This window comes from Squalius cephalus, assembly GCF_949319135.1.
Source record: "Squalius cephalus genome assembly, chromosome: 5".
Classification (NCBI taxonomy): Eukaryota; Metazoa; Chordata; class Actinopteri; order Cypriniformes; family Leuciscidae; genus Squalius; species Squalius cephalus.
The window spans coordinates 6112689-6129909 of record NC_137126.1 but is presented as its reverse complement, the minus strand read 5'-3'; the positions used below and the strand labels follow the sequence as shown (position 1 = coordinate 6129909).

Sequence of the window (17221 nt, the reverse complement as noted above, 5' to 3'; positions counted from 1 at the left end):
CTAAAATGAAACAAAGACAATTATTAGCCTCCTTTCCGCACTCATATTCATATTGATATAGCAGTAACACTTTACAATAAGGTTTCATTTGTTAACTACATTAGTTAACGTGAACTAGCAATGAACACTTTTACAGCATTTATTAGTCTTAGTTAATGCTAATCTTAACATTTACTAATACATTTTTTAATATCAAAAGTTGTGTTGACAATAGTTAATGCACTGTGAACTAGCATGAGCATGAACGTTTTTATCAACTAACAAAGGTTAATAAATGCTGCAAACATATATTTGTTAGTTAATGAACAAAGTTAACAAATGAGACCTTATTGTAAAGTGTCACAGTTATAACTATGGACTCTCAGTTGAGCTCATTACATGGAAGGGATCTTGAAAACTGCTAGTTTAATAAATTTGACTTTTCTTAAGATTACTGGATTTATACATGAACAGTTCTAGTAACCATATAGTGCTCCCTGCTGGGTAGTTTGTGAAGCACTGCAATAAAAATAGATGACCAGATTAATGCTCGCTTCACTTTTTATTTTATCTATTCAAAAGTGAGATGACATGACTGTTTTGCAATCTGAGTTAATAAAAATTAATGCAGCCATGTCAATAGTTATAAAAGACATCACAATTGAATAGTTTGAAGACGAACAAGACCGAGAGAAAAACATACAGCCAGGACAATTTATCACAGCGGATGGACAAATAAATAACGTATTTTTGTCTAGTTTTTCACTCCTGGTGATTCCCTGGAGGTTTGCCGTGACTGAATTATTCATTTTTTCAGTAGTTATGACAACAAACCTTATTTCTCTTCTTTGTACTTATATTTGACGCTCAGCCTGATGACATAGCCTATGCATTTTCCCGCGAAATCCGTCCCCGGCAGCTGTAAAATGTAAATCATTTGTATAGTGTCATTAATAACATTCAGAAAAACAGTCAGAAGCCGTTGATTACTTCCTTTTCAACAATGCCCAGTTTGCCTGCAATATGTTGCTTCTACCTGTTTTGCTGGTTAAAAACTGGTCAAAAGTTAGTCATTAATTAATGTCTTTGAAAGAAGTTTCTTATTTTTTCCAAGTCTGATTTTTATTTATTGTTTACATAACACTGAAGACTGGAGTAATGACTGGAGTAAGATTTGCGTTTTAAAATATTTTAAAGCAAAAAAAAAAAAAAGCTAAAAGTTATTTAAAATTGTAATAATATTTTTACAATATTACTGTCACAATAATAAATGCAGCCTTGGTGACAATAAGAGACTTTTTTCGAAAACGTGTAAAAATGTTAACTCTTCTAAATTTTTGACCGGTAGTCATGTCCAGGTTGACCTAGCTTGTAGCTATACCAGGATGGTAACACTCAAAGAAAAGAAAGAAAAAAAACGTACATACATGTTATAGTGGACAAGTTTACAGACTTGCAATTTAGTACCATCACACCAAAACACCTACAAGTGAATCTCTCCCAGCTGATTGTGTATCAGATGGTGGAATCAAACATGCACAAATTGAAGTCACATGCAGCGAAATACTGTTTGATAGTGCATATGGTGTACTATATCCTACTTTAAAAACTGAAGGCAGTATACTCCATTATAAACACAGCCAATGTATCAAGGAAATGGCAGTTGGTTATTGCTTCTTGTTCAGTCGGTTCACATTGAACATATATTGTGAGATATGGCTCTCCAAACATTGTGTTCTGTTTATAAACTGTACACACTGTATTGTTTCACAGGTCATCCTGGCATTCCCAACATACACTGATGAGCCAAAACATTATGGCCAGTCACCGGTGAAATGGAAAGTTGATCATCTTCTAACAAGGCCACATATTAAGGACTGCGTAGATTAAATGATGAGCAAACAATTGGAGGAATGGGCAGGAATAAAGATCTGAGCGACTTTGACCAGGACCAAATTATGGCAAGGTGATTGGATCAGAGTATCTCTGAAATGGCAAGGGTTGTGGGTTGCTTCCAGTCAGCAGTGGTGAGAATTTACCAACCGTGGTCCGAGGACGGACAAACCCCAAACTGGCGATAGGGTGTTGGGCGACCAAGGCTCATCAATGCACGAGGGCAACAAAAGCTATCCCGTCAGGTCCAAGCCAACAGAAGGTCTACTGGGGCACAAATCATACAAAATTTTAAATATGCATGGGAGGAATGTGTCACAACACACAGTGTAGCGCACTCTGCAGTAGCCTATCAATGGTATGATGACCCTACCATTGAAAGCGGCTACAATGGGCACGCAAGCGTCGGAACTGGAGCAGTGGAAGATGGTCACCTGGTCCGATGAGTCCCATTTTCATTCCCATTTTCCTACATCACATGGACGGATGGCCATGTATGTGTGCGCCATTTATCTGGGGAGGTCATGGCACCAGGATGTTTTGTGGGACGACGACAAGCCTGTGTAGGAAGTGTGATGCTCTGGGCAATGTTTTGCTGGGAAACCCTGGGTCCAGCCATTTATGTGGACGTAAATTTGACATGTGAGATCTACCTAAACATTGTTGCAGATCAGGTACACCCTCGTCTTGACAATGGTGTTCCCTGGTGGAAATGGCCTCATTTTTGAGGAATGGTTTTAGGAACATGATAAAGAGCTAAAAGTGTTGCCCTGGCCTCCAAATTACCCAGATCTAAATCCAGTTGAACATCTGTGGGATGTGCTGGTCCAACAAGTTCGATCCATGGCGGCTCCACCTCGCAACCTACAGGACTTGAAGGATCTTCTGCTAACGTCTTGGTGCCAGACACCACAAACACCTTCAGGGGTCTTGTAGAGTCCATGCCTCTGCGGGTCAGCGCTGTTTTGGAGGACCAACAGCATATTATGCAGGTGGCCATAATGTTTTGGCTCATGTGTGTACTTTGTTCAAATACTACACACAATAAAATGCACACTACAAAAATAGTGGAAGTATGGTAGTGTACCATTCCAAATAAACATATTGAATGCATGTTGAGTTACACAAACATCACACAACTTCATGGATCCAGAACTTTATTAAACTGATGTTGCATTTCAATATGGTGATGCTGAAATCACAGTCAGTTAATCGATCGCAAAGTATGAACTGAAGCGAAACAGGTGGGAGGCGATTTAGCTTGAACAAGCCCTCTGAACTGTGAACCTCTCCCCCACAAATAGAAGTGCATTATATAATACAGTAATAGCGAAGCATTCAGAATCAGAGACAGACAGATTTCTAACAGGCCTACTGTGTAAATTAATCACTGATGGCAAGCTAATGTCATATCACTCCCCTTCCCCTCTTCTCCTCCAAAGCAGGGGGAAAAAACATGTACAAAAATCATAAAGAGGACAGTTTCAGAATGACATATCTGCATTTAAGCATAACGAAATTTTACTCAAAAAAAAAAAAAAAAACAATGGCAAATATTGAGATGTAAAAAATAAATGCTTTTAATATGAAGGCTCAAAACCGCTCTTTTAACACTCTGGCTAGATCTTTTCGTTCTGTAACACTGTAATGCCTGAAAACCATGACTTGTACAACTGACACTACTGAATGTAGTGCAGAGGAAAGACCGTTGCATTTTCAATCCAATTAAGGCTTTTAAAAAAAATACATTCCTATTGGGACGATTGGGAGGAGAAGGGTAAGGGTGCCAGTTAAATTTGATGAAGTAAATAATTTGGAATGCCGCCATCCTTCGTATTCTTCTGTTGTTGTTCTGTAGATGAAAAATGTCCTGGTTTTCTTCTGGTTTCCTTGGATCACCGAATAGCTATTAGCCCAACATCTATCAGTTTCTGAATTTTCTGAGCGATGACAGGGTTCTTTAGATGACTGGATGGACAGAAGAAATTGCAGAAGAAATAGGATTTAAAAAATGTGTACAAAAAAAATAATATTTAAATTATATTTGTGCAAATTCCACAAATTCAAGAACATTACGATTTTTGCATTTGAGATTCTCATGAATTCAGTTTCCCCCCTAAATCTCAGAGTAATGCTGGATTACTTTTCATGTTGCATACTTTGGTAAATAATTGCAAATTATGGTAGTATTGTTACAGTTCTACATTTAAATTTACAGCCCCCCCAAAAAAATCTAAATCAGTAACAAGCAAAGTTTCCTAGATTCAAGATTCAAATATTTGCTTTTCTTACTCGCTGAGGGCCTGTGGGTCTTTCTGCATCTGCTCTAAGATCATGCGCATGGCAGGATCACTCATGATCTGCTGCACCTCTGGGTCGGACATGGCCCTCCGCTTCACATCCTCTGGACTGTCGTTACGTGTTGCATGGCTCATCATACAGCGTTGCAGACCCTCTGTGGCCTCCTGTAGTGACGGAGAAATATAATGTTAGCAGTGTAGGGCCATCTTCACCAGCACAATACTCCTAAAAATCTCAGAGATGCATTAGTTTTGCCATACCTTTGAGTTGGAATCGAGATCTAGAGCTTTCTGGTACACATCCATTGCTTTGGAGAAGTCCTTCATAGCCTCCAGTGCTGCTCCCTTGCGTGTGTAACCCTTAACTAAATAAAGTGAAAGTGGATAGTGTAAAGTTTTTTGCAGAAAACAATAACTCAGTAACAGGGTAGTAAAGCAAAAAATGTATAGCACTTACTGAAGTTAGGGTCCAGTTTGATGCACTCCTCACAGTCCTGATAAACAGACCAAGAGTTGATGGTTAACAGAGACAGAATGGTAAAATAGTTAACAACTAGTCGATGATCTCATGTAAAAAACTAAACAAAAATTTATTTTATTTTTTTATTAAACAGTGGTTTACTGAACAAACTGTGTCTCTGTCTTTGTAAAAAATAATTAAAGGTTTCTTAAGGACAATTTCTTTTAATCTCTGCTAACGCTGTTAACTATATAGAGAGCCCTTACTTGCACATTACTATAATATTTAAGGTTAAAGGGATAGTTCACTTTGAAATTAAATGTTGGTATGTTTTAGCTTACCTCAAGGGCATCCAAGATGTAGGTGTCTTTGTTTCCGCAGTAGTTTCAATTTTGATATTTTTAGGTCAAACCGTTCTTGTCTGTCAGTCATATCATGCAGGTCTATGGTCACGGTCTCAAAGAGCATGCACAGAGTCCAAATTAAAACAATTCCCCATCGTCCAAATTAAACAATTCCCCATTGTAAGTAGACATTGATGGCCTAAGACACGAAACGAGCGGTTTGTGTGAGAAAACGAACAGTATTTATATCGTTTTTACCTCTTATACACAGCCACGTCCAAGTGATCTGAGGGCGCGCGCGCTTCCTGCTGTGTGACGTGTACGCAGACTGGTGCATAGATATATATACACTAGATGTCGCATTAAAGACATTCGTTCCAACTGCCGTAGCCAAGGTGACATCTAGTGTATATATCTATGCACCAGTCTGCACACACGACACACACCAGGATGCCCTCGCGCCCTCAGATCACTTGGACGTGGCTGTGTTACAAGAGGTAAAAACTATATAAATACTGTTCGTTTTCTCACACAAACCGCTCGTTTCGTGTCTTAGGCCATCAATGTGTACTTACGATGGGGAATTGTTTAATTTGGACGATGGGGAATTGTTTTAATTTGGACTCTGTGCATGCTCTTTGAGACCGTGACCATAGACCTGCATTATATGACTGTCAGACAAGAACGGTTTGACCTAAAACATACCAAAATTTAATTTCAAAGTGAACTATCCCTTTAACAACAGAGCCCAAACTATTAGCCTAAATTCAGTTGCGATTTATGTTTTTACTCCAATTTGTAAGCCTAGAAATCTAGACGCACCCTAGCGGCAGCAAATCTTATTTTGCAGCCAGTGTCGTCTAGAAACTCTCCGTTGGCTTGCGAGCTGGAAAAACCAAACTCTAGTCAGGCCAATCACATCATGTATGTGGGCGGGCTTAAAGGTTGTATCAGCGATTTCAGGCCCAAACATAAATGATCACATTCATCTAATCTTTTCTAACGATCCGCTAGCTGCCCGCCCCATAAGCAGGCCGTCAAAAAAACGCGTCTCTGTAGGCAGCCTAGGCTGAGATTTGCACACAAAAACAGTTGGTTTCACCACCACTCAAAACCAAAATAAATAGTGTTCCAACCAATCACCGACAGGGGTGGGTGTTGTGAGGTGTTGTTGTGGTGGTGAAACCAACTGTTTTTGTGTGCAGATCTCAGAGCCTAGGCTGCCTACAGAGACGCGTTTTTTTGACGGCCTGCTTATGGGGCGGGCAGCTAGCGGATCGTTAGAAAAGATTAGATGAATGTGATTGATTATGTTTGGGCCTGAAATCACTGATACAACCTTTAACATAATGACGGCAGAGTTGTGACTGTTCCGCGTGAATTCCCTGCTTCTTTCCAATCGGCTTTGGCCGCGACTCTGGAGGACTTGGAGTTGGCACTGAAGTCATTCTTAAAAAAGGAAGATGCGTTCAGAGTTTTGCCGACCAGATACGGCAAACGTTTAATCGATCAACTAGCTCCGCTGGTGGGAAAACGCTCTGGTTGGTTGTAGCGCTATCCTATTGCGGATTGAGCCCTGCCAATGGTGTGTTCCCAGACCCAACATCTTCATGTGGGTGTAGCTTGTCAGGCTACCAATTTGTTGTTGAAATATAATAATTTACACACTGGCTGTCATTTTCATGACAGGTATTTTAAACATGCATTAAATAATCAAGACATCACTAACAGGTTAAGTAAAATATAATGAATATATAAGCTAATATAGTGCATATATTTAGCGAAAGCTGTCTCTAGAGAGCTGTTTAACTAATGTCTTTCCGCCGCTGAAAGATTGATTGAGCAATTACACGAGATAGATCACGTTTGACTAAGTTGTACTGTATCTTTCAACATTCCTTCAGTTCATTCATGTTTATTGAACGCATTCACTCACGCTGCTTAAACTTAGGCGCCTAAACAGCAATCTGTCACACCACATTAAAGAGTCAAAACAGCATTTATTGTTTGAATTTCGTGATAAAATGGACATAACTTGAAAAATTACACTGTTTCTTATCGAAAGTAACAAAGCGCATAGCTTATTGCAATTATTGGTGGTGGTTAGGCTACAGTGCTGTATTTGTCTTGTACAGATAGTACATGTATTTGTTGAATTTTGTGTCCTGTTACACCCCTAATTACCATTTAATCAAATGTCAAGGAAGAAAAATTAGTTTTGTGACATAAGGTAAAGCGAGGTCACCGTCAACAATGGGCTAGGGCCTGGCGGGCAGCAGGGGGCGCGTTCGTTTTTTTCGGTTTGAATATCGTTACACCCCTGTTTTCTACTATTGAAATGTGGTGCTATGCGTGGTTTTAACTGTAGTTATCATGATCTACAAATTTATGAGACCAAAGGTTTTATTTTAATAAGAGTAGAGTTCTAACTCGTACAGTCAGAATATTTAAATTTTACTTTATAAAAATGTTTTTTTTTACAGATGTTACTATTTTCGTTAATGAAAATATTTTTATATCCGCATCCAAGCTCAAGCTACAGTCAACTAAAGCTACTGTCAAATGTATATTTCTAAGAGACAAAACATGTAATATTATTGATATTATGTGCGGTGCTACTAAATCAGGTGCTGGTGCCACCATCTGTAGAAGTTAATGGTACCGGTGCCACTGCTCTTAAACGTTAGCCTGGAGCCCTGAGGTGTGATTGTACCTTAAGGGCCAGCTGGAACTCCAGTAGTTTGGTGTAGCAGGCAGCTCTGTTGCTGAAGAGTTTTGCATCATAAGGGTTTCTCTTTATGGCCTCAGAGTAATGTTTCATGGCTAAAGGATAGTCACCTTCAAAATACACACAAACAGAACAATTCGAATCTTAACAATTACTATACATATCTTATTTTCAAAATCAGAATCTCCTGTGTGAGGTTACGTGGATTTGGTTCATATACACACCTTTCTGGAAGGCATCATTGCCTTGGTTTTTCTCTTCCAGAGCCAAATCTGTATTGATGTAGGCCTGCTTCTCCAGATCCTTCAAAAACTTCTCCGCCTGCAAGATTTCATCACTTTAATTTTGAGGTGAATTATGACCAGGACACCACAGTCTAACAGGAACAATATATTAGGATATCTGGATTTTTCAACAAATCACAATGACCTGTTGGCATTTCTTGAGGACGTCAGGTGTGCGGTGCTCTGTCAGACTCTTGTTAAAGAACTGGATCGCCTCTTTGTACTTCTCCTGCTTAAAATAGGAGTTACCAATCCTGGCATATGCCCTGCAAAAGGACAGGAAGAAAGAGATTTTGTACATACTATAAAGCAACCAAAGGTGAAAGTTTAAAGTTGACGTTTAAAGCGTTTACACTTCTAATGGAAATCAACTACAGCATTAGACCATTTAAATGAACATTTATTTTTCAGTTTTGTTCTAGTATAGAAAACGAACTTACTTGGCAACCTGTCTGTAGTCTTCTCGGTTCTCTCTGCCCACCTCAATGGCCTTCTCACAAAGCTCTCGGCACTTATCAAAATCCCCCTTTTCAAAATATACAGCTGGGAGAGTGAAAACAAATCATTTGAATCAGAAGCATCCAGCAGTTGTGTGATTGTGAAGAGTAGTTAAGGTGGCTTCGTCCTATTTAAGACTTTAAAAATAAACTCGCCACCAAACCATTCATTTGCACACTTGAACCAAGGAAGGGCAAGAGCTGACAAACACAATAATGAGCATTTACAAAAAGGTTGCATTCTTGTTTTGGTGCTATGCATCTCACTGTTGTTTTTAAGTGATTACATGGTTATACGGAGAGATATATAAAGATTATATGACAGATGCCAGATCTTCTAATCATTATAACTGATCTCTGGCTAATTTGGTTCTTCAAATGAATTTGCACGAGCAGCGAAAGATAGCAACGTAATGACATCATATTAAAAACAGAGCATAACTAGAGTTTCTGGATCATTATAAGGAAACAGCCAAGTGACCAAAACGACATAAGTTATAATAGATAAATAAAATGTACTGTTGGTTACATGATTCTCACATATTTCCATTATTTCACGATTTCACAAAAGTGCAGAGAATTTACAGATTTTATTGAATTTAAATTTAGTATCAGTTGCAGGGTTGTTCCTGCATTAAAAATATTTTGACGGCTGCCAAAAAGAATCTTTGTACCCGCCAAAGATTTACTTGATCATTTAATGTGATCCAAAGCTAGCTTGCTATTGCTAGCCTCTACTAAACTGCACACCCTAGCTTTAACCACTGCACCACATATCTAATATGTAGAATTCTTACCTGCTTGGTTTGACAGGTAGGTCATGTTGGTGGGATCGTGCTTTACAGCTTCTTCATAGTGCTTCAGTGCAGTATCAAAATCTTTCTTCTTATATGCAGCGTTTCCCAGCTCCTTCTCCTTCACAGCCTGGTCAGGGTTAGGGTCAGACACAAGCATTAAGCCACTTCAGTCAGAGCACTACATGTACAGTGATGCTACATCAAACCATGTGCTTTGGCAAAGAGTACCATTCTCTTGTTCTCTGGCAGGTCTTCCTCTTTAGGAGGGGGCGGAGCCGTCTCTTTGGGTTTAGGAGGAGGGGGCGGAGTCGGTTCGTCATCTTCATCCATGCCAGACAGATCCAGCCCCAGCAGCACTGAGAGAGTGGTCATCACACGAGGGTCCTGCAGTTTACTACAGTTAAAAAAAAAAAAAAAAGGGAAACAACTAGAGATTACAACAAATTCTTAGAATATGCTAGAAAAGGCATACTACATTTATTGGAAAATACGGCATGTACAGAGTATAACAATTTACTATATACCCAGAAAACCTAATATTTGCCAAAATGTGCAGTACATGGGGTCAGTGTGTGGGATATTGTATCCCATAATGCAATATATGGTCAACCACTATACAAGAGACCTTCGCTTAGCATTGCACATTATTTTTAGCCTGGCAAGCCAGACCTACATCAAGATAGACACAGCCACCATAGACACAGCTCAATCCGAGGGGCGGGATAAACGGCTGTCTTTCAAATTCCCTCTGCACGCAATAGGACAGCGCTTCAACCAACCAGAGCGTTTTCCCAACAGCCGAGCTAGTTGATAGATTCAACTTTTGAATCTGGCCGGCAAAACTACGAACACATCTTCCTTTAAGAATGACTTAAGTGCCGTTCTTTGCTCTTTTCTCAAAGAAAAACTTAACTCCAAGTCCTCCAGAGTCGCGGCCAAAGCCGATTCGAAAGACTGTTCTCCAGCAGCAGCCGCCATTCTTTGTTTTCAAGTAGCAGAGAACCGTCGCAACTGTCGTCATTATGTTAAGCCCGCCCCGCCTACTCTATACATGATGTGATTGGCTGCAAAATACATTTTGCTGCCGCTAGGGTGCGTCTAGATTTCTAGGCTACATTATTTTGTGATAATGACAAGATAATGCTGGGGCCACACCACAAGATATTCGGCCCGATTTCTCCCCTTCCAACAATCCTAAATGTAGTCCCGATTATTTGATTTGTTCTACAGATTATCTTATTAGATTTTCCTGTGGTGTGATCTGTGTGTAAAGAGTGACTGAACCTGGTCGGAAGAACATCGGAGCCGCCTCGATCTCGAATCGTAAATATCCAACATGTTGAATATTTACGATCAGAAATCCTGATGTGTGTGGGGGAACCCCGAGGACAAACGCGCACGTACTCTGTTGATTGTCAGGTGGAACTAAACGATACCCAATCAGAAAGCGAGCTGTGTGAAATGGATATGGACATCAGAGATGGAGGATCAGCATGTCGATTTGTGGCAATGTTCAGTCAAAAGCAATCCAAACACTATCATAGCAATTTCTACCTGCCTATAGTCCGAAATGTTTATTCTGAAGTCTCGAGAGATTTTGCGAGATTTCCCGTTTTCACAGTCGGGACTCTGGTTGAAAATCTCTTCATGTGTGGTGCGTTGTCTTCTTCACATCACGGCACACCACACACTCTTGGAGCAAAACTGTTAAATTTAGGCTTATCTGTCCTCATGTTTGTGGTCTCTCACATTTTGAAAATCTTATAAGATTTGAAATATCTTTTGGTGTGGCCCCGGCATAACTGTACATTCTGCTAAGACAGACACAGACAGAAAGCGAGCAGCATAAAGGTACAAAGAGCACCTACGTGCCAAGCTCTGAGGGCTTGTTCCTGAGCTGCTCCAGCAACTCCCTGTAGCTGGGGTCAGACAGCAGCGCTCGGGTTCGAGAGTCACCCTCCAGCTTTTCATACAAGTTGGGAATGGAAAATGGGTTCATCATCTTCTTCTCTGAAAAGTACATGACAACATAAGTCACAGTAAATCTGAGGATTTATCCTTCTGTTTCTTGCCATGCTCCACCACACACACTACAAATAACCATTTAATCTTAGAAAAAAAAGGTATAAAAAAAGGTACTAAAAAAGACCTAGTGGAAACGAGGTGGAAACCTACTAGACTTTTCTTTTTTTACCCAGAGGCTTAAGATGCTTAAAGTACACCAGTTTCAAAGGTATATGTGCTTTAAGGCTTATTCAGACTGAGAGTGAATATTTTGACTTGAACAAGAAAAAAAAATAAAAATAATAATCATCAATTAGTAGAGCTGTGAATCTTTGGGTAGACAGTGAATTGATTCGATTCGCGATTCGAAAACGATTTTTGCAAATTCAGAACGATTCGATTTGAGACGATTCACCTTAAAATTCGATGCGATTCAATTAATTCGATTCTGCGTTTTTTAGATGCATTTATAGGATTATTCAAATGCGTCCCGCAATATTAGTCAGGGTGTGAATTACACAGCAGCCTTCAGGGGGTCAGAGAGTAGGGGCAAAAAAAACAAAACTAAAAAAACTTTTTTGGTGGCCATTATGATCAAGTCTTATTTTACGATAGGAGTCATTTTAAATATCAGTGAAATTTCACAATTATCGATACTTCAGCAAAAACGAATACTAGGTTAACTAATGTAACAAAAAGGGTCCTAAAATAAATCTTTAAAGACAAGAAAACTGTCAGCAATACAATAAAAACAAAGAAACTAATTACAAATTAAATAAGCAAACAGTGTTTTAAGGTTTTCAGGAAGTTGTACTAACTGGTTTTTATTCAGATAAGTAATACTCTACAACAAAAAAAATGGAAAAATCGAATTAATCCTCATTAAAGCTACTTAAGTTATTCAGTCAAGATAAGCGAGTGATTTTCTTTTGCCAATTGTTGTTTGACTATCATTAATGAGAGACTGCAGGAGGTATATTAGTCTGCTGTCACTTTAAATGCACAGATCCAATACACTGTTACAAATGCGTTTTTAGTCAACTATGTACGTTTACTTAAAGGAATAGTTCACTTAAAAATAAAAATTCTGTCATCCTTTATTCACCCTCAATTTGTTTCACACCTGTATGAGTTTCTTTCTTCTGCTGAACACAAAGGTTATTTTGAAGAATAAGATATTTTGAAGAATGTCGGTAACCAGACAGTTGATAGACCCCATTGACTTCCATAAAAAAAAAAAAATAAAAAAAAAATGGAAGTCAATGGGGTCCACCAACTGTTTGGTTACTGACATTCTTCAAAATATATATTTGTTGTGTTCAGCAGAAGAAAGAAAATGAAACAACTTGTGGGTGAGTAAATTATGACAGAATTTTCATTTTTAAGTGAACTACTCCTTTAAGACATTTAACCCAATGTATTTACGCAAATACTCCCCAAAAAGGCATTTTAACATTTTTCCGAAGCCAATATCTCTCATCCGCCTTAGGCTACGACTTGGAGCACGCATACAGAAAGCCACCTAGACCCTGTGCCTATTTTGCGGCTTAATGCTCTTTTAATAACAGTTTAATATCAAACACATCCTGTAGTTTACTGCATTTTACAACACTTTTACAATGATTTTAGGGAGGAACGAAAGCGTACCGGTGTTAGGGAAAGGAAAGTGCCCTGGACGGAATGAGGCAGCGGCACAATAATCGATTTAACTTGATTATCTTGTTTTCATAATGGTTGGAAGTCAAAATCGAAAATCAATTTTGATTAAATCGCACTGCCCTAGGTACCGGTCCTGCAGAACAGGTGGTAACGTCACATTAAATTTTCAAATAAATTTTGGCAGCCGGCAAAATATTTTCAATGCAGGAAAAACTCTTTTTGGCAGTTCTTCTAAAATTATGCCAAAAGAATAAAAACATTCTTTACCTGCTAACCGTGCTTCCATGTTCTGAAGTCCCTCCTTGAGCTGCTGATTGGACGGCTCTTGACGCAACCCCTCCTGATAGGTCGCTTTGGCATCCTCTAGTCGCCCAAGAAACTCCAAAGCAGCAGCTTTTCTCGAGTAACCCTTAAAAAAGACAGAATACAACATATGGAAAATGAAGAATGGCTCTGGAAGAAGAAGAGAACTAAAGTAGAAATGGCAATCTATCAGGGAAAAATAGACCAAAAAAAACCTCACCTTGCCCCAGTCCGGCTTGATCTTTATGGTTTGGCAGGCATCTTTCAGGGCATTGTCATAATCACCCTTCTTGGCATAGGCGGCGGAGCGGTTGCTGAAGAGGACGTGATTGGAAGGGTCTAAGGCCAGGGCTTCTGTGTAGCACTTAACCGCCTCCTCAACATTTCCTGCGCTCAGCGCTTTGTTACCTTGATCTTTCAGTTGTGATACCTAGGGACAAGGATGGATGAAAAGTAAACATTTACATTTAATCAAGTTTTTTTTAATACGTCAAGATAAGAACAGCAGCGACATTTAGCACTTAATTTAACTAGAAACATCAGCTGTGCTCAAGTTGCAACTTATGCAATACTAAATTTTGCAACATTTAACTTAGTTGTAATGTAACACTAAATAACTGATTCTGGTTAAACTGATTAAAGGTGCAATGCGCAACATTTCATGTTAAAAATACCCATTTTTCTAACCCATACATGCTTAAACAATTGCCTGATGGGCTGAATGAGCCCTTCTCTGATCACTGCGATTGCCTCTATAATCCTGTACAGTAAAATAAATAAGAGGGATTCGGGACGGAATTTGAGACTGGGCGTGACGTCATGAGCGTGCACACCTCTGGTTGCAGTTTCGCAAAAACTCAGAGACTTGCGCAATGCACCTTTAAATAACAACTAAATGATTATGGAAGCCTCTGATAAAAAAAAATAGCAAGTTGACTTAATTGCATCAATAAGCACTTATTTCAACTGCCAAACTTATTTTGTAGAAACATGATAATGTTGACATTTACATGTTAAGAGAGCACTTTTACTTTGTTACTTTTACTATAAGGGTGAATGTAAAAAAATAAATTAAAAAAATCATGTCGTCACTTCTTGTTTTTGTATCAGTATTTCTTTACTAATCCTTGTTAACTTCAAGTACAGTTTCTGGATGTTATTTACATATAATACTTAAGTAGTATCGTTTTTCGATGTAAAAATTTTAACTGTTAGATATGCGAGGCAAAAGTATCAAGGATAAACTGAAAACAATTCTGGGGTAATTCATCGAAGGTAAACATGTTATTCCACTATGCATTACTTTACGGAGAGCTCACGACCTGCTAGCTTTCTTCTGTCTTAAAGTCAGCATGAAACAGAAGTTTTTTTATTCACTATTGTAATGTATAGACCTTATGTAGCCCCGCCCCTTTTCAGCACTGCGCTCCTTGTGTTCAGTCTTCGGGTTTGTATTTCCACAGCATGAAGGTAAGATTTGACAGATTTATGAATGAACCGCTCATTTTAAAATCTTCCCAGTCTACTGACATTTGTTATGACATCCGCTTCAAACACTGCAATGCTCATGATAACTTTTGTAAACTCTTCAATTAAATCCACTTCACCAGTTAATTACTCTCTGACAGCAATGCCATAGAAATATATAGAGCTACCACAAAAACGGAAGTTCTATTCTAAAGACAAAATTCTAAAGACAGCTGCGCTCTTGTTTCTCTGGTGCATAAAGTCTGTATATGAGTGAAATTGCCTGAGGACAAAAATGTAGGGCGGGACTTGATTTTATCCATCGGGAATTGATTGGATTGATGTAATTTGCTATTGGTCAAACTCATGTGAGTGACAGGTAAATAGTGCAACATTTCGTAAAATAAATAAGAATTGTCAAGTTTGATTTTATAATCAAAAACCAAATAAAGTACAGAGTTAGTTACAAACTAGCTAGTAGTTACTAAGACTCTAGTGTTAACTTGTTAACGGCTGGAGCAACCCTACCTAAGAGTGTGTTGGTTTTTAAACGACCTAAACTATGTTGTTTTAAATGGAAGCTCTTAGAAACAGTGAACTGTGTGAGATGACACATTCGATGTGTTCAGGAGTGCAGCATCTGTTGTTGAAATCTGATATAAAACGACAGTAACAGCTGAGGCAATTCTCCCACTTTGCAACACTTCTCTCTTTTTAGCTTAAATTATTTAATAGAGGCCAATAAGAATTGCATAATACCAAGTGAATGAAAAAAGACCCTATGGGAAAACAGGACTTTTTTTTTTTTTTTTACAATTCTTAAAGGGATAGTTCACCCAAAAATGAAAATTGTCATCATACTCACCCTCAAGTTGTTCCAAACCTGTATGAGTTTTTTCGCAAAATATATTTTAAAGAATGTTGATAACCAGACAGTTCCCATTGACTTCAACAGCATTTATTTTTACCTACTACAGAAGTCAATGGGTGACCAACATTCTTCAAAATATCTTCTTTTGTGTTCACCAGAAGAAATAATTCATACAGGTTTCGAACAACTTGAGGGTGAGTAAATGATAGCAGAATGTTCATTTTGAGGCGAACTGTCCCTTTAAGCACATTAAAAACAACTCGTTTTAATTAGTGTTATGATAGAATCCTATTATTAGAAATGTCCCATTATTGTAACGTTTGCCGAATTATGGAGACTTCACAATGCTATACATATTTCTAACTTTGATTGGAATGCCATTTAATATCATTTAAAAGAAAAGATAAGAAACCACATCAGTTTAGTCTTAAAATTAGCACGAGTAAGTTAACTGAATGAAATGACGTTCCGCCCTTCACACACACAGAAGTCTCTAGATCTGACATGAGCTTATGCTAACTTGCTAACTGATGGAGGAGATCGACCAGATGAATAAAACCGCATAATTCACACAGAACAGATCTGTATTTATAATGATCGACTTCTTTAAGATAACCATTGCAGAAGAATCCTTCGCAGAGGTCGCAGGTTAAAGCACAGCGTGACACATCCAGCTGCTAACGCGTTGTTAGCCAACTAGCCATTACTATCATTGATGCGGTGTATATTGAGCTACACCGAGTACGTCTTTAAAATAAGCAAAACACTTATAACATTTTTACCCGTTTATTTTGCACAATGATTTAAAAAGTCACCATATTCTTCATAATATATAATACAGGCTGTTCTATACAAGTTACTTACTTTCTCCATAGTGGGCATGAGGTTCCAGAATCTACCAAGACACTAGCGTCGCTCCGCCTCTCTGCCTATTATCAATGTAGCCGGGAGATGGGTTGCCAGGTATCGTAGTTTAACCCCATCAGTTTTATGCGGTTTATGTAATGTCTCATGATGCACATAATAATTGAAACTAAATTACATTATACAAACTATTCGTAGGCACACATTCTTACTTATTGTAATTTGTGCATTTATTCATATTTATATCACACAAAAGAAGAAATTTGTAATTATGAAGCTAAATCAGTCTCCAGAAAATTCTGGCACATATGTACGAATCGATGCGGAATGCTTGGCAACCGAATGAAAGAGACATTTGAGAAGTAGAAATTAAGAGTGTTACTTTTCTAACCGTAGTAGCAGCGCCGCCGTCTCTGATTGGATTAACCGCTGATTATTGAAGAAACGAGCACTGAGGTTGATGAGAAAAGTAATGCTGAATGTTCCCGAGTTGTTCTAGAATTCTCTTCGTTTCTATATCCTCCTGAGACACAGAAAAAAAGTTTTTCATTTAGTATTTTTTTCATGTGTTTTTAATATATTGTTTAGAGCATAATAAACACATAGAGAAAAAATATATAATTCATAATTCATATATAAAAAATGTGTTTTATTCATATGTTATGCTATGTCATCTGTAGTGGACACCAGGACTTTTTACAACAAAGTCGTAAAAAACATGAGATGATATGTATTGGCAAAACCAATGGGAATTTTTTTTTTTTTTTTTTT

General features: G+C 38.3%; 1 protein-coding gene across 1 annotated transcript; it reads right to left on the bottom strand.

Annotated features, from left to right (window-relative positions):
- Positions 1–3012: 3012 nt before the first annotated feature.
- stip1 (stress-induced phosphoprotein 1) lies at positions 3013–16552 on the bottom strand. The gene is made up of 14 exons (XM_079872723.1): positions 16451–16552; positions 13469–13678; positions 13213–13354; positions 11151–11292; positions 9511–9676; positions 9283–9409; positions 8429–8531; positions 8134–8254; positions 7929–8025; positions 7690–7814; positions 4630–4666; positions 4434–4537; positions 4165–4337; positions 3013–3840 (listed from the first exon to the last, which is right to left on the bottom strand). The coding sequence occupies exons 1-14, from the start codon at positions 16466–16468 to the stop codon at positions 3768–3770; spliced, it is 1638 nt and encodes a 545-aa protein (XP_079728849.1). The 5' UTR covers positions 16469–16552; the 3' UTR covers positions 3013–3767.
- Positions 16553–17221: the final 669 nt, after the last annotated feature.

Coding starts and splice junctions, on each gene's coding strand:
- stip1 (XM_079872723.1), bottom strand. Junction 8,026..8,133: donor TCCTCAAGAAATGCCAACAG/GTCATTGTGATT, acceptor GAAATCTTGCAG/GCGGAGAAGTTTTTGAAGGA. Junction 7,815..7,928: donor CAATGATGCCTTCCAGAAAG/GTGTGTATATGA, acceptor TGTATTTTGAAG/GTGACTATCCTTTAGCCATG.